We start from the raw sequence: 26,454 nt of genomic DNA, 5'->3' as shown, positions 1-26,454 counted from the left end.
TAAAATCAGTAACAATCAATTTGCAAAAAGAACAATTTTGTTAAATTACATAAACATGTTATTTAAATTGATTTAAGATAAAGAACAATATAAATTATAAGGATTATATTTTTAAAATATTAACATATATCAAATGAAAAAAAAAGTGTAGGAATAATTTTACGTAACAGTAAATTCAACCTGTATTTAAGAAATATTTATTATAAAATAATACGAATGTAATTTAGGAAGTAATAATTTTAAATACATTGTGTTTATAATCGACAATATTTACAATAACTTTGTAGAAGTTATTGTAATTTCTACCAAAATCAACTATATATCAATGAATAAACAAAAATTAATAGGATTAATGAATTGTATTTTTTAATATTATAAGCACATTTTACATTATTATAAAAAATTTTTACCTTTATACAGCATATTCTTAATATAAAGTTTACCATTAACTAATCACAAATTCATTGTCAAACATCTAACTAACAATAAGCAGCATCATATATGCACACGCGTGCGCACATACACACACACACACAGAGGTATACTGCACGCGTGCAATTGGTTACAAATATTGTTTTATACTATCAACTTTAATTAACTCTTCCCTGAATTACGGAGCAGTTCTAATTTATAAAGTTCTAAATGCAATCGATTTGTTTCAGTTCTTAATGATAATAAAAATTTATCAATTTCCATTTCATTATTTTCATTTGACAAATGAGAAAAATTATGTACATTTTCTGAAAATAAATTACTTTCATAATCAAAAGATGGATTTAAACAATCTGTCATTGATTTGGATGATGAATCTGATGACACTTGTGACTTACATTGTTTTTCATAAGTGTCACTACTATCAGATAATCTACTAATTTGATTATATGGCATATTATTTGAATATTGAATTTTTGTTTCTTTATACATAAATTGTTCTTTGTCTTTCATACTATTATCTTCTTGTTCCTGAATCTTTTTCCATCTAGGAAATTTATTTTTTGCATATACTTTTCCACTGAATTTACATTCCTTAGCAATATTATTTTCACTAGAAAAAGTGCTTGATGTGCTATTATTACAACTTTCACAATGTGTAATTTTTTCTATTTTAAAAATGTTATCCAAACCTAATTCACTTGAATTACTAGAATTATCAGAGTTACAGTTATTACTCATTTCATTCCATTTATCATCATTTACAGTTATATTCTTTGCTTCGGTAGTTATGTTTTCCATATTAGATAGTGAATTATATAAAACATCATTTTCTGAATTAGTAACATTTTTGTCTCGATTTGTGGTATCTAAATGTTCTAATAATTTATCTTTTTGTTCTTCACATCCATTTTTAATTGATTCCTTATTACATAATTCAGTTTGTATCGCTATCAACAATTTATCAAATGAAAAATTATTTAAACTCTCTAATTTTTGTATTAAATCACACTTTTTAGTCTCATCAATGAATGTCACAAAACTTGCTATTTGTAACAAATTTTCTCTAGGATAAGGATTTGAATGTAAATATTGTAATGCATCGAGATAATCTTTTCTATCTGTTTTAGAGATCATAAGATTTGGCATATATGAATTTAATTGAGTAGGATATGGAAAATATGCAATAAATTTTTCTTTGCATTTTCGATGGTAACTTTTAAAATTTTCTATTTCTTTATATATTTCTAATATATTTTCATCTATAGAAGTTCTAAAATATAAATAAGTATCATCTATTTCATCGTCATTTCGTATTTCTGGATAAATACATAAGAGAGCTTGCTTTTGTACTTTATAAAACACTTTAAGCATTTCAATGTGTTTTTGATATATGAACTTTTGTATAGATTTCTTTACAGATTCCATTGTATTATTTAATAATTTAATTTCAAAATCAAGTTTTTGTTTCCAACTAAATACTTGTTTTAATAGTATTTCCTCGTCATTTAAACACAATTCATCATAAAATGTATTAAAATTTTGTGTATGTTTTAAAAGATAAAAGTTCAGTTCTTCTAAAGCAAAAGCATCTTCGCTATCTTGAACATTACTTGAGATAATTGTGACATCACTATTCTCCCGAATTTTCTTGTTTGAATCATCTAATTTGTGCATTTCATTATCATTATTTCCCATTGTATCTTCAGCATGTAAATCAGCACTTATATAATTATAATAAAGAGAAGAATTTTTTGTATTTTCATTTTGAAAATTATACTTTACGAATTCAATAATTGTATTAGTATTAGAATTTGATAAATCATCTCCTTGTACACTTGATAAATCAACTTTAAATATCAGATTTTCATTATTTTTCTGCCAATTAGAAAGATCATTTGTTAAGATATTCAATATAAAACTGTGTAAAACTTTCGACTTAGATTCAGTGTATGATGTAAATATAATCTTTTTCTTCTCTTTTTTAGTATTTTCCGATTCATTTATTAAATTAGTACTTGACACAAATAAAGAATTAACTTTTATTTTATTTTGTAAGTTAGACATATTTTTTGAACGGAAAAGATTAATTATGTTATCCTTTGCTTTTTCCACATTAGAAAATTGCTTATTATCTGCAACTTCTTTATTTATATCATTTACTGTTTTATTAACATCTGACTTTATATTATTGTGTTCTTCTCTATTTATCGATAATTCACTTATAGCTTCAGTGACAGGCTCAACATCAAATTGATTTTTATCACCATCACACTTTGCATAAATTTTTTCAAATTTTGTACTGGAAGTAGTCCATATATCATTTGGATATTCTGAAGGAAGTTTCAATACATAAAAATTTGGGCCTCCCACAGAGTTTAATAATCGTTCTAATGTTTCTAATTCATTTTCTGCAATTATTGTTATGGAAAGCCCATAAGATCCATAACGTCCTGCTCGTCCTATTCTGTGTAAATATGTTGGTGCATCTATAGGTAAATCAAGATTTACAACTAAATTCACATTATCTGCATCAATACCTCTTGCAGTTAAATCAGTTGTTACCATTATTTTACATTTAAAAGTCTTTAATTTATTAATTGCTTCCAGTCTTTTATTCATATCCTGATTTCCAGCAATAAAAGTTGCTGTAAAACCCATAGTATTAATTTTATTACATACAGATTGAGCTCTGTAAAAAATAATGTATTTTAAATACAAGTGGTAAAAAATAACAAGAAAAAGTGTAAATAACAGAAATTAGAATACCTTGCTTGATAATTTGAGAAAACTAAACTTTGTTTAAATGGAACTTTGTTAAATATTTTTATTAATTCGTCTATCTTTATTTGAACCTAAAATATGATAATAATATAATATTCAATATGACAGATAATAATATAAAATTTAATATGACAGTTATAAACTGATTTTATATTTATATTATTGCATAAGACATTAGATCAAACCTGTTTCATAGCATTTGGATGAGAAGGAATAATTGTTACAAACTGTGTCAGTCCAAAAAGTATTGGTTCATTATTATCTGGAGATATTAAAACAGGGGAGCACATATATGCTTGTAAAAATACTTCCAAATCTCCTGGATAAGTGGCACTTGATGCTATAACTTGTTTACTTCGTGGTAATTTTGAAAAGATATAGCTGAAAATTTTAATACACTGTGAATATTTTTGTTTTCAATAAATTTAATTTGTATTTCATTATTATACAAACTTAATATCTTTCTGAAAACTGGTTTCCATTAATTTATCTGCTTCATCAAGAATAAATAATCTAACATTTTCAACTTTTAAAAATCCTTTATCAATTAAATGTCTAACTCTGCCTGGGGCACCAACAGCTATATGACAATCATTCAATTTCTTTTTATCACTTTCTAAAGCTGTTCCTCCTATAAATACTTCAACCTTCAAACCTAAAATAAAAAAATAATTTTATCTTGTACTTCTAATTTACCAATTAAACAGATGTAACTAAATTTTAAGGAAATTTACCTTTTATTTCGCAACCTACAGATGAAAAGACTTGTGCAATTTGTACAGCAATTTCTCTAGTAGGTGCCAATATTAATACTTGCACAGAGGATATATCTACATCAATCATTTCAAGTGATATTATACAAAATACTAAAGTTTTACCAGTCCCAGACTTGGCACGTATTATTAAATCTGTAATTAACATATAATTTAATAACTCATAGCTTGAAATATATGAAAAGAAAAAACATTATATACCAAAACCACATCTTCCTAAAGGAATTGCTTTTAACTGTATAGGTGAAGGTTTTTGGAAACCACAAACGGATAATCCATCCAAAATATTTTGAGAAAATCCCATTTGAAAAAATGTAATATCCTCTTGTATTTTAACATCTTTTGTCCGTGGCTTTTTATCTATGTCATGGGCAATAATATGAAACATTTTCGTTTATTTTTTCCTGTAACATAAAGATATTATTTGAAATCTAATTTTACTAGAAGAATTTATTATTAAACATAATTAATAGCATAATATAACCTGTTTGAACTAGACCCTATAATTATTTCCTAATATTCTGTTCACTTTATTTAATCATATAACTACAATATTTATGTTAAATAAATATATTTTAAATTCTTAATAGACCGGCTTTTGTTTGTGATAAAAATCAGGTTAGAAATTTTTTGAGTCATTACATACATAGATATTTATGAAAATCTTTAGGCAGATTTGAAATATGAGTTTTATTTTCCTATTTATTACTTACTTTAATTTATACTCCAATCACTTTATGGTAACTGGACAAACTCAGATTTCAGTAAACGTTTTTAGTGCACACTCTATAGTGTATTCAGTATTAATGGTGAATCTATAGTTACAATAAATGTAAATAATGATTTATTTAATGTAAAAATTGTGAAAATACAGTGTAGTTTTACGTTTTAAATAACTTTTTTAAGGAAAAAAACATGGGTCGCCGTTCGATAAATACCACAAAAAGTGGGAAATATATGAATCCCACTGACCAAGCACGTTAGTATATAACATAACCAAACAATTTATTTTATTTCAAACTGTAATTTACAAATAATTATAAACTGTAATATAAACTATAATTTACAAATAATTGTAATTTTATAAATTTTTTTATAGGTAAAGAAGCACGTAAAAAAGAATTAAAGAAAAATAAAAAACAAAGACAGTTAGTACGTGCTGCTGTTTTAAAAGGCAAAGATCCTGCTCAAATCATTGAAGAAATGGAAAAAATAGATCAAATGGGTTAGTAAAATGTGTCATAGTTTACGAGTCATCAACATTAGTAATTTTATAATATATACATAATATATAATTTATAGAATATAATGTCATGCAACCACCACCACTTAATGAGAAAGTATTGAAAGATAAACGAAAAAAATTAAAGGAGACCTTAGACCGTGTCTTAAAAATGTATGTAAGTACTTCCTATGTAATGCTTATAAATTTTCTCCAAAAATTATTGGTAAGATTAAGTTAACATTGATAGTTAATATATCGTAAAATATTATACAGGCACTTATTTTTGTTTCTTCTTAGGCAAAAGATGACCAAGAAAAGTGGGCTGAGTTAAAAGAACAATTAATACAGTATGAACGTAGAAGAATAGATCTTGTTTCTTATTTTGAAGCTGTAAGACATGCACAACAAGTACAAGTTGATGAAATTCCATTACCATCGGCTGGTAGCGATATATCTCGAATGTACTCAGGTATTTATTTATGATATTATTTAGAATGAAAAATTTCAATATAAAATTTGCTTCATATAAATGTTTTATTATCTTTTTAGGTTCTTTAACTTCGCAAATACCTTTACCAGATATGCCACAACCACCAGCACATATGTATCCTCCTCATCCACACTATATACCACAACATCATCCCCTTATGAACATACCGATACCACCAAGTATTTTAAAAAAAACAAGTGCATATGCAACATCACCTTCTATACCTACATTAGCACCTAATAAAGAACCACCTGGTGTTCCACCTTTTCCACCTCCAGATCTATCAAGTGATGATGAAGACATATCTGAGAAGGTTAGTGTCTTAATTTATTCAAAATTAATTAATACATTATCGTTTTATGTATACATTATATTAAGTAATTATACAATTACGTGCAGACTAAAGAATCAACACCAAAATCGAGAACAATTCGATTCGCGGATGACAAAGAAGACAATAAACAAGAATCAGACAGTAAAGATAAGGATGTTGAAAAAGAAAAAGAAAAAGAAAGAGATATAGCTAAAGTAAAACCAACTACTTTACAACAGAAAATGTTAGCAATGGCAGGACAAGATATTGATCAATTTATGCGTGAAATGGAAGTTGTTCATAAAAAACGGGAAACTGAACGAGCTCAAGATTTAAATGCACGATTATCGTTATTGGAAGCAGAAAATGAATCTAATTCAAAGTCTAATAATAAATCTAGTAATAGCAAAACAGAAGAAGAAGATTTAGAACCCCCAGGAGCAGCAGAGCATTCATCAAACCATAATCAACACACAACATCACATTCCCATTCTCAACATACTCAACCACACACAATGCCTCCTATGGGATTGCCGCCTCCTCCTTTAATGTACAGACCTCCACCACCACCATTACATTTAAGAATGCCTCCACCACCACCACCTCGTATTGGACTTCGATTACCTCCTGGTAGGAATAATATACGATATTTAATAATTTATCAATAAATTGATAATCATTACTTTGTTTATAATTATGTACAGGTCCACCACCAGGAATGCCAAGAATGTTAAGACCTGGCCCACCAAGTATGCCGAGAATGCCTCCTCCACAAATGCAAATGCCAAATCTATCAAATATGACAAATATAGGAAATCCTCAGATGCAAGCACAATCTGGAACAGGATCACAACCTAAAACACCTAATGTACTTTCTGCTGCACCACAATTAATTAATCGAAAAGATAAAGATGTTAAAAGTACTACAACTATTGAAGCAAAACCACAAATTAGAAATTTAGCAGCTGATGTTACAAGATTTTTACCAACTTCCCTTCGCGTTAAAAGGGATGATAAGAAAAAACCAAGTACTTTATCGAGACTTTCAGAAAGGATACCAGAAACACAACCAATACGAATTACTCAACCTAAAACTAAAGATGATGCGTATATGCAATTTATGCAAGAAATGGAAGGATTACTTTAAATTTGCAATACTGTATAATGTTCGGATAGCAAAAAATTAAATCTTGTAAAATACGTTGCGATTATTATTGCTATAATTAAATGTCTAACGACATATTTCAATTTCAATTTAAATCCTCCACATTTATGAATTTCACGTGCCTTTATTTATACATAATTTACGTAAACTGTATTGTTTATAAAGATAACTAGAAATTTTTGGCTGTAGTTCCTAAAAGCATTAATTCGCAAGCGATATAAAATTTTATGAGAATGGAGGAGAAAGGGAATGATCCTAAATATAAAATTTTCATTTCAGCTATTTATTAGTTTCTGAGATATTAAAAACTTTCGGTGCAATTTTGTTTATACGAAAGTTACTAATCATTTTTTGCTTTAGTAGTCGATGACATATAGCCTCAGTATTCAGAAGATGTCGCACTTGCAATCAGTATAATTAAATTTCGTTTCCTGGTATTTTTTTTTTATTCATTTGCACTACTCGATTAAAAAAATAGGAATTAGAATTGGTCCTATGTTATACATTTTTCGAACTATTGGAAGACACAATGTAGGTAATCGAGTTTATTCACAATATTGCATCCTATAGATACTGACCTCGATTTCGCAATCCACATCAATCGGTATAAGAGTCACCGACTGCTACAACGAGCACTGCTTGTTCTTGATCGATGTAGCAAAATATTTGACTACATAGTCCGAAAGTTTTTTATTAATATCTTAAAAACTAATAAACAGCTGAAACTAAAATTTTATATTTGGAATTCTCTCCTCCCTCCAGCCCCAAAAAATTTTATGTAGATCAGGAATTGGTATTTTTTGGAACAATATTAAAATTTTTGTATTAATATTTTATATTATATTTTTTAATAATTCTAACAATTAATAGCTAAATATTGCTCGTGTATTAATATAACTACTAACAAGTATTTATTTATTCTTTCACTTAAATTTATAAAAAATATTTATATTGTCTAAAAAATTTTTTCTTACATAATACATAATGAAAATTGTTTTATTATCTATACAAAATAGTAGAACAAAATATCTATTTGTACTATAAAAATTTATTTAAATTAAAATTATAAAATCGTACTATTATTAACACATGCGCTTAATGATCAATATGGCGGACTTGCTATTTCCGACAACAGTAAAACGTCATTTCCTACTTCTCTGTAACGAGATAAGGAAAGTTTCTTAATTTTGCGAGTACGGAATAAAAATATTTCAATATTATTTGTCTTTTAAAAATTAATTCTATTATATATTTTAGAGTTAAATGTACTGTAAAAAAATACTTTTATGTTCTGAAACTAATTATATTTGAAGTGATCTAACTTAAACCTTAACATGTATACAAGAAGCAGACAAAGCCAAGCCTATGCCAATAGTAAGTTAAATAATAACGTAAACAGAATAATTTATTTATTCTATATTTTGCTTTGATACTTTAATGTAATGGATATTTTTATATATTTTCATTATCCATAATAGTCGAAGGTATGTAAATAGCTGTAATAAAAAAATCAATACCTATATACCGGCTTATAAAGAATGGCGTCCTACAATGAATATTTTAACGTATTTTATTTTGTATTTTATATTGTTCTCTCTTAATAATGTTAAATTATATTTCAAAATAATTTTATAATTTCTTTTGATTTCTTTGCATATAAAAGAATTTTTTTGTTATATGTAGTGATTTAAATTTGAATCACCTCAAAATTATATGTATTTATTGTAAAGCCTTAAATATGGCTTAATCCTTACCTTTTGTTATAATAAAGAATAATTTAATTATTTACATTTACAGTGAGAAACCAAAGTCCCGTAGGATACCAAGGTCAAAGCACTGTAAGTTTACTATTTTATCAATAATTTTAGTTTGAAAAGTATAAAAAAGGCATATATACATAATTTTTAAAAACAGGTTAAGTGAATAGTTCACATATGTATGTATCAAAGCATACTATGTCTTATGTAAATCGTCTTAAATGAATAACATGTTATTTTTATTCCATTAGTACTATACAATTATCCTGATGAATCCATAAAATAAGTCATAAATATAAGCACATAAAATTATTTTATTTCCTTGCAATTGACTTCTTTATTGGTTTAAATTATTTAAATGTATTAAAGATGGCAAAAATGTTAAAAATTTTATATATAATACAATGGAAAATTTTGGTGTAAACTATTAATATTTAAAATATTAAATAATTTAAATTAATACTTCTTTAAAAATGCAACTTATGTTTTTACATAATATACAATACATATTTGCTTTTTTTAAATTTATAGTAAAACTTATGTATATATAAGTATAGAAAATATTTCCAATATTAAAATTGGAAATATTTTTTAATATTATTCTCTATAATACATATATTAAAATAAACTAGAATTCTGTATTGTACATCTATTAACCTCATTTAATGTACATATGTACATATATATTAGAAATTTATTGTAAAATGATCCATAAATATAAGCATAAGTATTTCTAGCTAAAAAAGAAATGCTATGTAAGAAAAAGAGAGGAAGAAAGATTTGAAATTCATCATAATTAAGATGTATAGTTGTTCCATTTGTTGTTTTCAATATTTCATCCATTTGCATGTACTAATTAGTGGTCCCTACTTTCCCCTCCCCTGCAATGCAGGAACTAGTAGCTATACAAAAATACCGAGGAGGTCTATTCAGCCAGGGACTAGTTCGTCAGTTACCCACATAGCATAGCCTGCCGTAGGCCATATTTTTAATAACATACTGAACTGATGTTTATATAATAACAAAAATAATGTCAGTTATTTTTAATAATTATATTTTGGATACGAATTACAAAATAAACTTATTTTGATAGATTTATATATTTTTAGTAGACATATATATATTTAAGATGAAATGTTAAGATTTAATAATTATAAAACATAAAAATAGATCATATCAATTTTAGGGTTTTCTATTCATTAAATTTTTATTCATAATTTTCATAAATATGAACAAAGTTTATGATATATTGCAAAACTATATTTATTACAGATATAAATCATATAGTGATAAAATTCTTACTTAGATTTCTGTACTTTTTTTCTAATGTTTATTATATATAAATATATAATTATTGTATATTATTATATATAAACTCAGTTCAGTTATACATAAAGAAATATTGGCCACAAAGATAATTTGGTTGGTATGAATTATGGGGGTAGCATTAAACATTCAAGTGCACATGCGATGCTAGACCTTGGTGGGATAGCACAACCGTACAGGTTCCTTGTGTAGCGGCGACCCACCCTATGTTTTGCAGTACAATCAGCAAGGCAGTTTTCAAGCAACACAACCTCCTCCAAATCAACAAAGTAATTACAAACAAGGAAGTGCACAAAATTCACAACAATTTAAACCGCAGCAGCAGCAACAACAGCAGCAGCAGCAGCAGCAGCAACAACAACAAGTATCTGCAACAAGGAATCCGCAACAAGGGAAACCTCAGCAGCCACAAATACAACAAGCAGCAGCAAAGAATCCACAACAGGGGAAACCACAACAACAGCAGCAACAATTAGCACAGCAAATTAAACCGCAACAGTCTGTGATAACCTCTCCTCAAACTCAAACTCAGTCACAACCTCAGTCACAATCCCAACAACAATCTCAATTGCAATCTCAGTCTCAATCTCAACCTCAGAGATTGAAACCAATTTTAAAACAAACTTCCCATACTCAGCAACAAAGTGTACCCATTGTGCAAAACAATCCTGTTTCATCTTCTCAACCATTAGTTCCTACTTCAACATCTTTAACAACTAACTCTAACCCTACACCACCAGCAAGCAATAGCACATCTGAAGTAAATAATGAAAGTCAAGTGTCTGAAAATACAGATACTGAAATCCAAGAACAACATCCAAGATGGAGACGTAAGGCACCAGGATGTAAGTATTTTAAATAATCATTAAGAATTTTTTAATTTTGTTTTTTCTATGTTTATTTAAGACATCTTTTTAACTATATTTGAAATATATCTTCTTTGAAACAAGTCCATTTTTTCATGCAAATTTGCATTGTATAAATTAACAGTGTGATGATTATATTTCATCATTTAATTATTATTATGATGATAATTCACTGCGCAAATTTGAAGATTAATTATTGCTGTATGCTCCAGTAAATTACTGTTGAGTTGTTGCATATTTATAATCATTGTGAATACTAATATCCTGATATAAATATATAAAAAAATTAATAAAATTATCATAGCTTGATAAATTTAATAAAATTTATACTTTTAGTTAGGGTAAATAAAAGATTGAAACGTCTTCGTTTGAATCAACGTCTAAGAAAAACATTGCAACCAAAAAATGCGATTATGGTACTAAATGAAATGAAACCTGGGGTACAATTCACATTTCCTGAAACTCAAGGACCTATGCCAAATTCCCTGTATCTTGTTCATGCAGAGGTATTTAGAATAATTTAGTATATTTAAATAAATATTGAAAATTCTAAAATTTTTATTATTAAAAATAGCTTGATGGTAAAACTTACGTTGGACAAGGTTTATCGAAACCACTTGCTCGTCAAAATGCTGCTGAAAATGCATTGAAAGCATTGTTACTTGAAAAAATGACTGCAGCATCTATGAAAGCACGTATTGATGCTGAATCAGATGGACAATCAGTTCAAGCTATAGAGTCTAATATAATAAAAGAAGAAATTAATGAAGAAGGTGGAACGCCAATGGATACTAATGTTGACGAAAGTGATGAAATTCCATGGAGTTCTTTAGCTAGTTTTGCATTGTATAAACTTTTCCTTGAATGGCATAATCAAGGTACATCAGTTCCAGTTCCAAGACCAGGATTGCCATCACCTGTTAAAGGACTTAAAAGAGAGATTTCTCATGTCCAAAAAACTCCAGTTCAGAAAGAACTGCCAGCTAATGCAACAAATATACACCCTGTAATGTTATTAAATCAAATGAGACCGGGTTTAACATATGTAGAGCTTAATCGAGTTGGTAATCCACCAAATACAATGTTTACTCTTGCCGTAGATATTGATGGTATTGAATATACAGGAACAGGTAATATAATGATTTCCATTTTATTTTAAACATTCATATTTTATTCATAATTTTATTTCATGTTTTTTTTTTTGTACTAAAAATTAATATATGTTGCAGCAAAGAATAAAAAAGATGCCAAGAAAATAGCAGCAAAATCTGCACTTCTTGCTTTGTATGGTTTAAATTATCCAGATGAAACCACGGCAATCCAGGATCAACCAACGGCTTAAAGCAAGACTCAGATATCATTAATTTTTCTAATGTGTAAATTATGATACATATTATTATATTGTTATTCATTTTTAACCATTGTTTTAATTCAAGCATTATATAAATTATAGCATATTATAAAAGACATTTTAAAATTTGAAAGCTATGATAAAGCAGCAAATAAAAATTTTTTTCAATATATGAATACTATATAAAATTCATATAATGTATAATATTTAAATGTCTATATCAGTATATAAAATTTATGGAAGTGCATATTCTTTTTTATGAACTTCACATTATGATATAAATAGTAAACAGTTAATCAATATGATCAATATGCTATGAATATAGAATTATCAATAAACTTCTTTTATCAATGGAATTATAAATATAATTTGATTAAATTACACTATTATTAGTTACATATATATTTAATTTATGTTTATAGGAAACTAATATTTTATTTCATTTTAATTTTCATAGTGTACAATTATTTAATTACTAGTATCTTATTTTTCATCAAGTTTTACTTAAGAATTCTACAATAATCATAATAATGTAAAAGTGATTGTAAATACATAATTAACAAGAATATAATTCAAATTGCATTTTTCCAAAAACAAAACTAAACCTGCTTTCTTTAAAAAATTGTATTTTAAGATGTAGTATAAAATCTTATTTTATATTTAATGTTTTACATTATATCATATGCAGAATGTTCATGTATCATGACAAATTAACATTTATAAATAAATTTTGTTCATCAATAATTATTATGTATTAAAATAAAAATTCTTCATTTTCAATGAAATATGAATTCTTGTTTAAATATATATAAAAACTATTTAATTCATCATTAGAAAGTTAGTTACTCTATAAAGTACACAGATATAAGTGTGGTTGTTATGGTGACAATTTTCCAAACACTTAAATTTATAGTCTAAGTGCCTATATGAAAGTATAAGTACAACATGCAGCCACTAAAAATAATAGTTATAGGACCTATTAGGGTAATATTTCAGTTATATAACTCTTCATTATGTAAAAATTTATTATTAAATTATTTTAATTTCAATTTAAAAAATATTTTTTAGAGTGGTAAAACAACAATATCTAATTTTCTTGCTGACGCTACAGAAATACCTTACGATTATCATCCAACTAAAGGTGTTCGAATATTAGAATTTGAAGTACAAAACATAATTATAAACAATAAACATATTACAAAAGATATTGAATTATGGGATTGCAGTGGAGATCATAAGTATGAATATTTTGTTTATTCAAAAAATGTACTTAACAAGACATATGAAAATATTTCAGATTTGAAAATTGTTGGCCAGCTATAAGAAAAGATATTCATGGTGTTATATTTGTATATAATGAAAAATCAAGTGATTGTTTAAAAGAAATTCAACAATTATATGATTATTTTATTGGTCAAACAAAATTAGATCCAGACAGATGTGTGATTTTTTGTTATGATCCAGAAAAAAAAAATTCCGAAATATCAAAAATTATTTGTAAGTATCTATAACATTAATAATTGTAATATTCATAATGATATATTTGTATTTTATTATTTTTTTTTTATAAATAGCTTCAACATTTATGAAAATATCTCATATTAAATGTAATATCGAAAGTGGTGGCAGTAAGTTAAAAACTGATTTTGCATCATTCATAAGTACAATACTTAATAAAATGCATAATTATACAAATCAAGAAGACAAAAATGTTTTAAATGAAAATATATTATTTGCGAAATAAGATCATTCAACATTATGGTAAACATTCAACATGGCATAATCAATTTTAATCAATTTTTCTTAAAATATTTGTTATCCTAAACATTTTTTGTAAAAAAAAAATAAATCATGTTTTTAAAAAATATTTATATATATTCATATTTTGTGCTTTATAATTACATTTTATAATACACTTATGTACGAATAATATATATTTTAGTGTAATAAGTTATATTAAATATGTGTATTATATATGAATAGTGTATAATAAATATTTTTTATAATTAAAATTATTTCAATTTGCATGGAAAAAATTACATTTCAAATTTATCCAAATATAATTAAAAAATAAATTAAAAATTAAAAAATAACTTTATAATCCATTTTATAAAATAAAATAATAAAAACAGATGTTTGTAATAAAATTTTTATTAACTTTTTACTTGATTGGTTAAAAATGCCATTAATTCATTCCATGCTTTCTCCACTTGTTCTTCAGTAATGTTATGACTCCATAAACTGCATATCACAACATTAGCTTCATTGATTTGTTCAACATTACTTGGTTGAGCTTCAATTCTTAATTTTGCATCAACTTCAGTTAATCCATTTCTCTCTACAACTCGTCGTATAGCCTATGAATTTAAACAAAAAATTAGATCAATTGAAAACTCCAATAATAATGCTTGAATAACAATGTTTCAATCAATTTAAAGAACTTTTAATTTAAGTAACAAAAGTATTCTAATATGAAACATTAATTTCTAATTTACAAATTAAATTCACCTCTTTTTGTGGAATAATGCAAGTCCAGATTTCGTGGCATTCATGTTGCCACTTAGCTTGAATTAAAACAGCAGCTTCCATTACAATTATGTCAAATCCTTTTGTATGAAAATTATTTATTTCTTTTTTTGCTTCTTCTAAAATGACAGGCCAAACTATGTTATTTAATTTGTTTAATTGTGTCTACAAATAAATTTATATTCATAAATATAAACTTCAAAATATTACCATTAAATATTAGTAATAATATAAAAATTTACTTGATCATTAAATACTATATTTCCAAGTGTTTTTCTGTTAATAAATCCATCAGGTTTCAAAATACTTGAACCAAAAGTTTCAACTATCATATCAAAACATTTTTTACCAGGTTGATATAAATCATGTGCTATTTTATCACAATTCACAAGTGCAGCACCCAATTTTTGTAATTTTTTAGCTACAGATGATTTTCCACTTGCTATACCTCCGGTCAGACCAATGATATAAGGTTTTAAAGGTTTGTTTTCTATTTGCTAAAAAAATTATTATAATTAAAAACTTATATATAATATAATTTAATATAATACATACAGGAGCTCGAAGTTTTGTTCCCAATAATCTTATTCTTTGATTGCTAGAACTGATTTTGCTTTCTTCATAACTTTTATGATTTTCTTCGTTTATTAATTTTACAACGTGAATGTCTAATTTGCTCAAATTGTTTTTTTCACGCATTTCATTTACTTTATCTCCGCCACGTTTTGTTTCTTCACTAACTACTACCATGTCAAATGTTGGATCATATTTAGTCGGTCCATACATATCATTTATAGCCACAATATTATATGTTATGGTTGAATCTATGTCTTCTAAAAAGTTATTCAGGTTTGAAATTCTTGTAGAACAAGGTTCTATTAGTTCCCATAATAATTTTGCTGTAAATTCAATTAATCGAATTAATGAAAGTATTAAAAACTATAAAAGTTTTAGTTTATATAAAAGAATTTCTTTTATTTATAAGATTCCGTAATAATTTAATTAGTTATCTGCATACTTACAAGACAACATATTTGTATCAGTTACACCAATTGTAAGCTTTTCTGTACAACGTAATACAGCTTCACTTAAAAATATTTTATGTCCATTATGTATTTTATCAAATGTACCTCCAAGTACAACATTTTTGTAAGTTTTTTCTTGAACAAAGCAAGACGTTACACTATCTAGCTTTTCTGAATTTAAATCATCGTCAAAATTAATAAAACTACAGCCCATAGAAGTGTTAGCTAAATAGTCTTGAATAAATGTGTCAGCTTCTCTTTTACTACAAATTTGATCAAAAATAACTATTTCCACAGGCTTCTTGGTATTTATTATCGATATATTAGGATTTTTCATACTTGTAAGTAATACTCGAACATCAAGTCGAGAAGATATAGTAGATGTATCGGTATAAATATTAGAAATGATTTGAGCATAATGAGATATTCCCCACTGAGAACTTGTAACCATATGACTTCCAGAGAGAAAAATATTCTTTTCCGGAAAATATTGAATATATAAAGTTTTTAATATGTGTTTTCTGATCATCGGCAATAATTTTATCACTCTTTTAGGATTTGTTAAAACTAATAAGCCGGTATTTGCCATCATGTAACAAAATTTCTTGAACTCTAACCTTATTTTTTAATGATAACGTCACTTAAGAAGTGAAACGTACATTGTGTATTATGTACATACTTCATAGATTAGTTTTGCACATTGGTTATGTGTAATTTAAGTACAAAAATGTATTTATCTTCTCTCAGAAAAAATATCATTTTCAAATGCCAACTTAATAATACGTATGTACATACAAATATTGAAACCTGTTGTCAATGTTTTTAATTTTATCATTCAATGTTTGATTTTATTAGGAGCAATAGTAATACATATTATTTTTGAATGTATCAAAACTTTCTAGTGAGAAATCATTAAGTAATTAATTAATTTTAATCAATATATTGCATTTTTTATTTATAACCTATATCTTAACTTAATTTGTAATTACATATCATAAAAATAAATTAAGATAATTTCTAATATTTTGTATAATATTTTACTTATAGTACTAATGAAAATATACATATATATGTTAATTAAATTTATAATTCTTTCATATTGGCGGTGTAGAAAGGCAACGCAAGGATTTGTGTGAAGAGACTTTATAATGTAAAATTAACCATTGTACTAGTTTTATGTGGTTCTTATTAAATGCTATTTCTAACAAATTATTGTAGTACTTATCTTTAAAACCAAATCCACATCCTGTGAAAATAGAAAATATATTTAAAACATCATCTGTTAATGATAAAATAAATTTATACAACTAACCAGTTTCTGAAAGCATCTCAAGACAAGAAAAATCAGTATCCATTGGATTATTGAGAAAATAATAAATTGCCATACATAAAGCATTTTCTCCTATTAATGTAGTAAGAAAAGGATCAGCACCTATGTATGCAAATTTAGAAATGAATCTATATCATGTATTGTATCATAATATATCATATATTGTAATGTAAATATATACCCTTTGCTAACATAAAAACAATTAAACACTTATGACCTTGAAAACAAACACGATGAAAAGGTGTTAAACCATAAGGTAGAGATTTTACATTTACCAATTGAGGACAATTTACTATTATATCTATGCATTTTAATGCATAAAATTTTTCATAACATCTCTAAAAAATAATATATATGGTGATACATATTTTATAAAAATAGTATATTATAAAATAAAGAATAAGAACTGAATAAATATGTTTAAAAATTTTTTTTCATATGAAATTTTGTATGTAATATTTTATAATATAATTCATGTTATATAACAGTATTTAGTTTACATCAGTTGCATATTCCAAAGCTTTTATCATTTCTTTATGACTAATAATACTATGATGTCTGGCAATTAAACGATTATAATTCTCAAATTTTTGTAATTCTAACAAGTTACATTTCGGCTCATTTGCGATTCTTTTATAACGATAATCTGCAATTCATATTAAAAATATTTCTTTCGTTTATAATTATAAGATCTCTACTAATTATAATAATTAGGAAGATCTTAATTGGCATGCAACTAATTACTAGAAATTTGAAATTTCAAAACATATCTACCATGAATATAATGAAATATATAAGAAAGAACTACAACAAATCCAGCAGCGGTAATAAATTTAAAAATGTTTAAAATTTCACTTGACGCTGTAAAATATCCAAGTAATGTGTCATAAAACGATTCATGGTGTTTTAATACAAGACTCATGGTTCTTGTTTCTTTGAATTATTTTCTGTTTCACTTGCGTTTTGTGTCAATACTTTTTGGACCGAGAAATCCGTTTTAATCGCACGATCTAGGAACAAGAATAGCAGATAGGAATCTACATGTAGCAACATTTCCCCATAACTGTTCTCTATAACCAATCAGAATAAGCGAGCAATGATGCAGGATGTCCTCTTTCAATGCCCATACTCCGGAAGTGATCGTCCAAGGGGTAGAGAGAGCCGTTACCCTGAGTAACGATTAGATATACCCCGAATCCTCAATTTAAAGTTGCGAAACGGGGTCGCCGTAGGGAGCCCGAGATACTCTCAGATATTACAACGAAAACAGAGTCGACGCAGACGCGAACGAGAGCCATACTTGCTTTTCAGAATGAGTGCGTTGTGTTGAGATACCCGTCCCCTAGTGTTTACAATTTTTCTTAACAAAACCAATTGGTGTTATGATTCCAAATTGTTGGAGAATAACTGTGAAAGTTGTACAGTAATCGGTCGATTTCAAATCGTTATCTTCAGAATCATTCGTGACATATATACATGAAAGGATTCAGTGTAGATAAATACACTTAGTTGTATTTCCCTGTGTTACTTCAAACTTGTCTCTTGTTACGAAAATGGCGAATCTTACGAATCGCCAGTATTCTTATGGAGATCTTGTACATATCTACATGGATAACAAAAAGTGAAGCTATTTTACGAATTCTAATGTGGAAGAACTTTATTGGGGCCAAGTAAGGAAAAAATTTTTGGACAGTCAAAAATGGATGCAACAATTGAAAGAGAGTGCAGTGCTTTGGGTGGCCTCTTTCAACAGATTATAACTGACATGAAGGTAAGGTAACGTTGATTTGGTGTTCGATATTTATTGTTTGTACACGACCGCGTTTTTCCCTGTTCATTGTTTTTTGTATGCTTTTCTATCTTTGCACAAGTAACGATGCAGGCCAAGGCGCGTTGTCGATGCAATTGTCCTTAATACATATATTTCGTAAATATTGTGAAATTATTCTGACCGAATAGATAACATATTCAATCAGTTCTTTTTGCGGTACTTTTTGAAAGTATTGTTCTATCGTACTGATTCTGAGAATTATTCTCCGAAACCATTGTGATACTTCAATACGGTAAAACGAGGACGATAGGTAATTTACACTTGTTCCAGTTCTACAAGACTCCAAAATATTTCTTTTATTTTTACGAGTTAGTAAATGTGTATATTTTGTTACTCTAATTAAAGCTAATAACTGAATTACATAATATTGTAATATTGTAATCAAATACATTTTTAACATAATTCTATTTAATAAATGTCTTTATTATTATATATGTATTGTAAAATATTATTTAATCTTGTTAAACAGCCATAAAAATGCATGTAGCATAGCATAGTTATGTAACAATTTACTTTTTTCTCAAGGTAGTTTCCTAGTTCAGGAAATTATCTAATCACAAAAAATAAGTAGGCGTATGTGATTGCATCACTGTATTAAATGTTTCCTGTGATATTTCAATGACATAAAAGTACTAATATTTGTACAATGTATAAACATTATATATTCATTGTTTTTAAAAATAAAAAAAGATTATAAAATTTTGTTTCTAGAATGGAACACCATTATGGGAAGATTTAATTTCGAAAGCAACCAAATTACATTCTTGTCTAAGGTAATGATAATATTTGTAAATTTTTCTATGGTAAATAGTATCGCTAATTGTATAAGTTTATACTAGTATAAAACATAGGAAAAAGATAAGAATAAAATTTACTACAAACTTAAAATTTATTGTAAAATTTATTTTAGAATAATGTAATATGTATTGTACTTTTATTTTTACTTTTTTTAGGGCTGCCATTTTAGCTATTTCCGCATACCTTGATACTTTTCAAAAAATTGCTGATGCTGCAACTAATGCAAGAGGTAAATTGTTTATTACTTTTTACATTTATTATAAATAATTATATATCAATTTATTTGTACCATATTTCTTTTTTCTGAATTTTTTATGTAAACGTTATAAAACATTTAGTCTAACAAAGTATTGTAATTAAGGTGCAACAAAAGAAATTGGAACTGCTTTAACCCGGATATGTCTTAGACATAAAGCAGTAGAAACACGTATGAAATCGTTCACTAGGTAATTTTTCATTAAACACTAACTTTTCATATTTATTCATTAAATATAAGTATCATTTATTTAAATATTTTCTCATTAGTGCTATTATGGATTGCTTGGTATTACCTCTTCAAGAAAAATTAGAAGATTGGAGAAAGTCTCTAATAAATTTAGATAAAGAACATGCTAAAGGTTAGTATATTTAATAATAGAATTTTAAAAAATGTTGAAATATATCTGAAATTCTGGTTATTTTAGAATATAAGAAAGCAAAAGCAGAACTAAGAAAGCGATCTACTGACACATTACGTTTGCAAAAGAAAAAAGCACGAAAAGGTCATTTACAAGGACAATCACAAGGACACGGGACATCATCAGGTGATATTGAATTGAATCGAATGCTAGAGTCTTCAGCTGCTGTTGTTCAAGAAAAACGATTAAGTTTAGAAGAAACGGAAAGAAAAGCCGTTCGCGCGGCTTTACTCGAAGAAAGGGGCAGATATTGTCTTCTTGCCAGATTTTTAAAACCAGTACTTGTTAGTAAAATTAATTATAATTACTGGATAATCAATAATTTAATTTCAAATAATATTGTTAATAGTGAGCTTAAACAAAATTGCAGGATGAAGAAATTGCAATGTTAATGGAACTGACTCATTTGCAAGAAGTTTCTGATCAACTACAACGACATGCAGCCTCTCCACATCATTTGCCTCCTGCATCAGAACAAGTGATAACAGATATAAAAGGTTGCGATGTGACACAATGGTCACTTGCTACACCGCCCTCAAGTCCTTCTCTGTCACTTGGATCTAGAAAAAGTTCAATGTGTTCAATCAGTTCGTTGACCAGTAGCAGCAGTGGTTCTTGTAAAAGTCATCCAAGTCCGTCTGGGCATCCATGGCATAGATCACTTTCCCAGGTGAAAATTACAGTAAGATAAACAATCATTATTACATTTTTTCCGTTCTATCTAGTTACTGTATTAAGAATGTCAACTTTTCGTAATGCATGGCACATTAGTTTCACCATTTTCACTATGCACTAGCTATGTTTCAAGCAAGTAGTTGCTTATAGATCATAGCATGAATGCTATTGGTTTAGTGTATGTGGTAGTCGATGTTGTACTCGTTGTAGCCTGTCGGTGTCAGGCCCTCCAGCATCAACGGTATGATGACACTACGCCATTTGATAAACGGTAGTTCCCGTGACTCTGGCTTCACTTCTCAGGACACATTATATACACAACCAATTTCTGAACATCAGGTAAGGTTGTTAGGAATTAGTTGCTTGCAAGCATTTCATTTTTATTTTTATTTGCAATATTGAACAGAGCACATTTTCTGATACATACATTTTTTTATGTTATTTAAATTAATGTGTTGTAGGTATCAAATGTGTCTTCTCAAACTAATCAGAATACTGGTTGTACTACAACAAGACCTGTAACTACTGCTACTTGGCCTGACTTGCAGGAAACATCAGTTCAATATGATAGACAAAATCAGAATACAATTAACGAACGGCCGCACACAATTTCTTCTGGTAAGAGAAACATTATTTAAAATTTGTGTTTAAGGATAATATAATTCATTATTTATAATACTATATCAATTATTGTAGCTTACGAAAAAGGCCATCAGAGACCAGCACTCAGTGTTTACACATTCCAAGCTCCAGATAATAGTGGTTGTTGTCATAGTCAACCTGCTTCTCCAGTTTCTTCTTCCTCTTCATGTTCTTCCTCTAATCAACAAACATCCAGAGTACAATTGCGTAGAAATAATGGTAGTCACCGCCCTCCTATACCAAACAGATGTTCCAGTTTAGAGAGACCAACAGTTCCAGTAAAAAATGAACCTCCTGGAAGTCCTCGAGGGAAACCTAAGTTACCACTTCCAGCACACTTAGCAAAAGGTGTATATTAATTCTTATCACTTACATTAATGTTTAGAAAGTAGTATGTAATATTATGATATAACACAGAATTAGCAACTCATCAACTTCAACAACCAATGTATGTGAACATGCACGAATTAGCAAATTTGGCTGCAAGTCGTGCTCAAGAGATGCAATTACCTTTACCACCACCTCCTGTTTCATTATCAGCGCCAGGAACTGAAAAGGTATATATAATATTCTCTGAATATAAGTACAAGTACATATATATATGAATATATGTATTTCTTCTTTGTCAGACTGAAATTACGGAAAAAGATGGAAGTCAAACATCAGAATCTAGTATTGAGTCTAGCAGTGGATATGGAAGTCAAACTACTATACCACATTCTCATTCACTCCATAATCCAAGTGAGAATGTTTGGAATGTACCTGGTGCTACGTCTACTTTAACAGTTCGTAGAGGATCGATGCAACAAGTGAATAAACCTCCACCACCAACAAGACGAACGTCTACTATTATAACTGCCACATTTAATAATCCTTCATCAGGTTCTAATGATGAACGTACTGATAATGCATGTGACGAAACTGAAAATCTTCCTCCACCACCAGCATTTTTGTTAGAAGGTTCTTCACCTACAGCCAGTCCGACTCCTCAGCGGTAGGAAATAATTTTCTTTTATTTCTATTAAAGTGACATAAAATGCTAATCTTTTTTCATATTGCAGGTCTATTTCAGTGTCTGAAACAGTAAGGACTCTTACAGAATTACGTCATACACCTGCTAGTCCATCTCTTTTACGAAAGGCTACAGGACAAGCACAATCGCATAACAATTCTGCTACATTACCACATAATGCCGTATTGCAAGTAACTCGATCTTCTGTTGAACGTTCTTGTGCAGCGATCCGTTCAGCTTCTCAAGAACGTAGTTCAAATACAACACAAATAACTACGGGTGTAAATATTCAAGGGCAAGGTCCGGGAGGAGTTGGTCAAAGTTTTATGGCGGTTCTCAGTGCTAAACTCATTAACAGTACAGGTAATAATACTACGAGTGGCAGTAATACAAATAGTAGTCCTAAATCTGCCAGAAAGCACTCCATTGAACAGCAGATAAGTAAAAATTCTAAAACACCCTCTGGTTTTCTTGAAACTTTGAATGCTAAATTAGCACAGCAACAGCAAAACTTACAAGGAAATAATACAACGAGTAGATCAGCAAGCGTGAGACGCATAATGGGTAATCGTGTACCTATTATGGATCCTTTACAAGTCAGAGATTCTCTCATGGATCAAATACGAAAAGGTACCTCTTTGAGAAAGACCAGTGGTCCCATCAACGATCGTTCAGCACCTAAAATTTACTGAGCATCATAATAACGACGTTTGTACAAGTTCCTTTGTTATCTCTGATGTATTTGAATGATATTTGCGATAATTGTTACAATTGTAACACGCATTATCAGGTCTGAACAATACTGTTTACATTGTCAAATAAAATTGCGCTTATCACGCATATATATGTACATGTATATGTATATGTATATATATATGTATGAACGTATATTTGATAATTGATAATTTGTTAAACTGACTTTTTTGCACTTCGGTGCTCTGATATAAAATTCAAAGAGTAAAGCAAATTCTTTATATGAATTCGTTAAAGTCATAATTAGTTTCATTAAAATTTATAATTGTGTAAGAAAAGCAAGCTCTATATTAAATCAAGCTCTGATTTATATTTTGCATTATCATAATATACAGGAATTTAAATGTCAAAACTTTGGAAACGTAAACAGGAGCGATAAACTAAAAAAAAAGTCTTTTGAAGATTTGCTCGTTTTTGTTCCATTTTAAAGAAAATCGCAAAAAAAGAAACAGTTTAGTTTATCAATCTTCTTCTCCCGAAGTTTTAATATTTAAATTCAGAACACTCTGTATATATATTAGGTGCGAAGATTAAACGATTATCTTATATGAGAAAGTCTAATTTTATTATATCATACGCGTATTTGATAATTAAAAATATTAAGATTTAAATAATATATTTATAAACTAAAGTAGTATATTTATATCTTATTTCAATTCTAGATCTCAATTCGAGTTGATGTTATATGAATACTAATGCCTAATGCTTGCCAATACCATGAAAAACTTGACTGATATACTAATAATTTTATGATGTACTAAATTTTAGTAGTAAAATACTTTATATTTTAATTTAAAGAAAAAATTCAAAAACTGCTTACATAATTTAATATAGAGCTCGAGTCTTACATATAGTGATTAATTTTACCTGTTTTATTAGTCTTTCATTTTTCTGTATGAAGCGCACAAGTGTTATTTTTATTTCGTACTACTTTTATTTTTTATTCAATATCGTGTTCCTTATGAGCACAGGTTCTAATAGTAGAATTTGTCAACCAGTATAATACTGTTTGGTATGACAAAATTGAACGTAAATGTGTATGAGTATTACTGCCCAGGTAGAACTTAATTTTAGAATTAGTTTTTATATTGGATCGATTATTCCATCGAGATTTATATCTTTAATATTTATTCAATATCGATATAAAATAATATTATATTTTCCAGACTACAGTATTACTGCGTTATTATTTCTTTCACGAACAATTCGAAAGCTTTTATATTGTCTTAGTGTAGTTTTTTTAGATTATATCAATTGTCTTTTATAGCTTGCTAGAAAAGTGATACTTAAAAAAAAAAGAAAGATCGTTAATTCTGAAATATCTGAAAAATGTTCAATCTTTTTTTTTTTTAATGACGAACGATATATATATATGAACAATATTTTATTGAAAACTTTAGAAACTCAAGGAATTTTTTAAATTGCAATAATTAAATTATTAAAATTATTAAATGATTAAATCATTTAAAGGTCCTATTTAAACATTCTTAAGTTGTATCACATTTCTAGCAAACTGACAATATCAATTTAGTCCTAGTTTGGAAATGTATCCATACTTCAGAATAGTATAATAAATTTGTATTTAGAATACTTCGTGATTATATCATCTGTCTTTTGCATATTGATTCTACATATCAGAATTTTTGTATTACTGTGTTTTTTGACATTAGGATAAGTATTGTACAATACTGTTTTATAATATCAATATCCACGATGTTACGAGAACTGTTGAGATGTGCATTTACTATTTATTCGAGAGCATTTACTGCCAATACGTTCGACCAATATTCTCGCAAATATTGGGTGAACATTTCGTCCCAGTACTTGTGTTCTGCCTGGGCAATGCTGTTTCAATATCGGTAAATATTAAAAATAAACGTATATGTGTATCTCAGATCGGCGAGAAAAGATTAGTGCGTTGATACATTTTTGATGAATGTAATATCTTCACACATATTTAACAAATTGATCCAAATTTTGATCCCAATGTAATAGCAGTTGCATTGGTATTAGTATCATTAACCATCTTGTTTTTTTAAGTTGATCATTTGCGATCATTATAGGATTCTATAATATGTACTACATGTACCACATTGTTTATTCGGCGCGGATAAATGGTGTTGTACCAACTATAAACGAAAAAAAAAAAAATATCCATTTTATATAGTATAATTCAAATATTTGGACACGACGCCAATTGAACTGAAAACGCTACTGCCAATTTATAGACATTTAAAAATTGTTCCTTTCATTCCTGATACAAGTTAGATACTGCATTTTATTTTAGTGGAGCATCGCGACGGGTAGTTTCTCTAGCGGACAATGCAAATAGTCTTATTTATTTTGAGTAAACATTTTACCATTTACAAATGTGGACAAATAGCTAACTCATTTCCAGTGATAATGCGATTTGATATTTAATGCTGAAGGCGAATATCATAAATAACATAAATAACAATAAAAGTAAAGAAAGAAGAAAGAAAAAAGGAGGAAAAAAGCAATGACTTGTAGTCAGCATGCTTTGTTGTTGCGCAAAAAAAGAAGAAAGAAAGAAAAAATGTTTTAATTCTCTCAGCATTAAATGACAAATACTTAGAGTATAGTAATAAATAAAAAGAGCATAATAATAAAATAGATAACCGTAAAATCTGCTGTAATAAAATAATATTTAATGTAGTAAAAGTTCGAGAGGTGATTGTTAAT

At 27.6% G+C, this 26,454-nt stretch overlaps 7 protein-coding genes across 14 annotated transcripts; 4 read left to right on the top strand and 3 right to left on the bottom strand.

Moving 5' to 3' along the window:
• Positions 1-383: 383 nt before the first annotated feature.
• On the bottom strand, positions 384-7,892 carry LOC122529262 (ATP-dependent RNA helicase ddx54-like). 4 transcript variants are annotated; one of them, XM_043655207.1, is made up of 8 exons: positions 7,761-7,891; positions 4,703-4,804; positions 4,191-4,393; positions 3,951-4,124; positions 3,670-3,871; positions 3,402-3,597; positions 3,202-3,287; positions 384-3,124 (listed from the first exon to the last, which is right to left on the bottom strand). In XM_043655207.1, exons 3-8 carry the CDS (start codon positions 4,375-4,377, stop codon positions 595-597), a joined length of 3,375 nt encoding a protein of 1,124 aa, XP_043511142.1. In that variant the 5' UTR covers positions 4,378-4,393; positions 4,703-4,804; positions 7,761-7,891; the 3' UTR covers positions 384-594. The 4 variants fall into 4 exon arrangements, with proteins under 4 accessions (XP_043511142.1, XP_043511141.1, XP_043511143.1 ...); XM_043655206.1 differs by lacking the exon at positions 4,703-4,804 and having other exon boundaries at positions 7,761-7,892; XM_043655208.1 differs by lacking the exons at positions 4,703-4,804; positions 7,761-7,891 and adding an exon at positions 6,701-6,751.
• LOC122529263 (WW domain-binding protein 11) lies at positions 4,772-7,259 on the top strand. The gene is made up of 7 exons (XM_043655209.1): positions 4,772-4,968; positions 5,089-5,214; positions 5,292-5,389; positions 5,512-5,683; positions 5,764-6,017; positions 6,104-6,647; positions 6,722-7,259. Exons 1-7 carry the CDS (start codon positions 4,905-4,907, stop codon positions 7,162-7,164), a joined length of 1,701 nt encoding a protein of 566 aa, XP_043511144.1. The 5' UTR covers positions 4,772-4,904; the 3' UTR covers positions 7,165-7,259.
• Positions 7,893-8,310: 418 nt separating the features above from the next.
• LOC122529264 (transcription factor SPT20 homolog) lies at positions 8,311-12,618 on the top strand. Of its 2 annotated transcripts, XM_043655210.1 has the most exons (7): positions 8,311-8,367; positions 8,442-8,556; positions 8,980-9,020; positions 10,483-11,110; positions 11,468-11,637; positions 11,706-12,261; positions 12,361-12,618. In XM_043655210.1, the coding sequence occupies exons 2-7, from the start codon at positions 8,517-8,519 to the stop codon at positions 12,471-12,473; spliced, it is 1,548 nt and encodes a 515-aa protein (XP_043511145.1). In that variant the 5' UTR covers positions 8,311-8,367; positions 8,442-8,516; the 3' UTR covers positions 12,474-12,618. The 2 variants fall into 2 exon arrangements, with proteins under 2 accessions (XP_043511145.1, XP_043511147.1); XM_043655212.1 differs by having other exon boundaries at positions 8,315-8,556; positions 10,585-11,110.
• Positions 12,619-12,990: 372 nt separating this feature from the next.
• LOC122529265 (intraflagellar transport protein 22 homolog) lies at positions 12,991-14,306 on the top strand. The gene is made up of 4 exons (XM_043655213.1): positions 12,991-13,466; positions 13,551-13,720; positions 13,780-13,979; positions 14,057-14,306. Exons 1-4 carry the CDS (start codon positions 13,428-13,430, stop codon positions 14,224-14,226), a joined length of 579 nt encoding a protein of 192 aa, XP_043511148.1. The 5' UTR covers positions 12,991-13,427; the 3' UTR covers positions 14,227-14,306.
• Positions 14,307-14,617: 311 nt separating this feature from the next.
• On the bottom strand, positions 14,618-16,832 carry LOC122529242 (bifunctional coenzyme A synthase). The gene is made up of 5 exons (XM_043655138.1): positions 16,031-16,832; positions 15,564-15,907; positions 15,251-15,505; positions 14,991-15,173; positions 14,618-14,839 (listed from the first exon to the last, which is right to left on the bottom strand). The coding sequence occupies exons 1-5, from the start codon at positions 16,623-16,625 to the stop codon at positions 14,636-14,638; spliced, it is 1,581 nt and encodes a 526-aa protein (XP_043511073.1). The 5' UTR covers positions 16,626-16,832; the 3' UTR covers positions 14,618-14,635.
• A 235-nt stretch (positions 16,833-17,067) lies between these two features.
• LOC122529232 lies at positions 17,068-18,285 on the bottom strand. The gene is made up of 5 exons (XM_043655126.1): positions 18,138-18,285; positions 17,864-18,009; positions 17,545-17,701; positions 17,346-17,465; positions 17,068-17,279 (listed from the first exon to the last, which is right to left on the bottom strand). Exons 1-5 carry the CDS (start codon positions 18,283-18,285, stop codon positions 17,128-17,130), a joined length of 723 nt encoding a protein of 240 aa, XP_043511061.1. The 3' UTR covers positions 17,068-17,127.
• Positions 18,286-18,999: 714 nt separating this feature from the next.
• On the top strand, positions 19,000-26,357 carry LOC122529222 (protein MTSS 2). Of its 4 annotated transcripts, none has more exons than XM_043655098.1 (13): positions 19,000-19,134; positions 19,906-19,967; positions 20,148-20,221; positions 20,354-20,438; positions 20,518-20,609; positions 20,676-20,953; positions 21,040-21,339; positions 21,555-21,683; positions 21,806-21,962; positions 22,041-22,334; positions 22,404-22,543; positions 22,616-22,980; positions 23,048-26,357. In XM_043655098.1, exons 1-13 carry the CDS (start codon positions 19,063-19,065, stop codon positions 23,688-23,690), a joined length of 2,691 nt encoding a protein of 896 aa, XP_043511033.1. In that variant the 5' UTR covers positions 19,000-19,062; the 3' UTR covers positions 23,691-26,357. The 4 variants fall into 4 exon arrangements, with proteins under 4 accessions (XP_043511033.1, XP_043511031.1, XP_043511035.1 ...); XM_043655096.1 differs by having other exon boundaries at positions 21,040-21,351; XM_043655100.1 differs by lacking the exon at positions 21,555-21,683.
• Positions 26,358-26,454: the final 97 nt, after the last annotated feature.

This window comes from Frieseomelitta varia, unplaced genomic scaffold, assembly GCF_011392965.1.
Source record: "Frieseomelitta varia isolate USP_RPSP 00005682 unplaced genomic scaffold, Fvar_1.2 scaffold_281, whole genome shotgun sequence".
NCBI classification, from domain to species: Eukaryota; Metazoa; Arthropoda; class Insecta; order Hymenoptera; family Apidae; genus Frieseomelitta; species Frieseomelitta varia.
The sequence above is the reverse complement of the archived record's forward strand: the minus strand, read 5'-3'. Positions and strand labels throughout refer to the sequence as shown.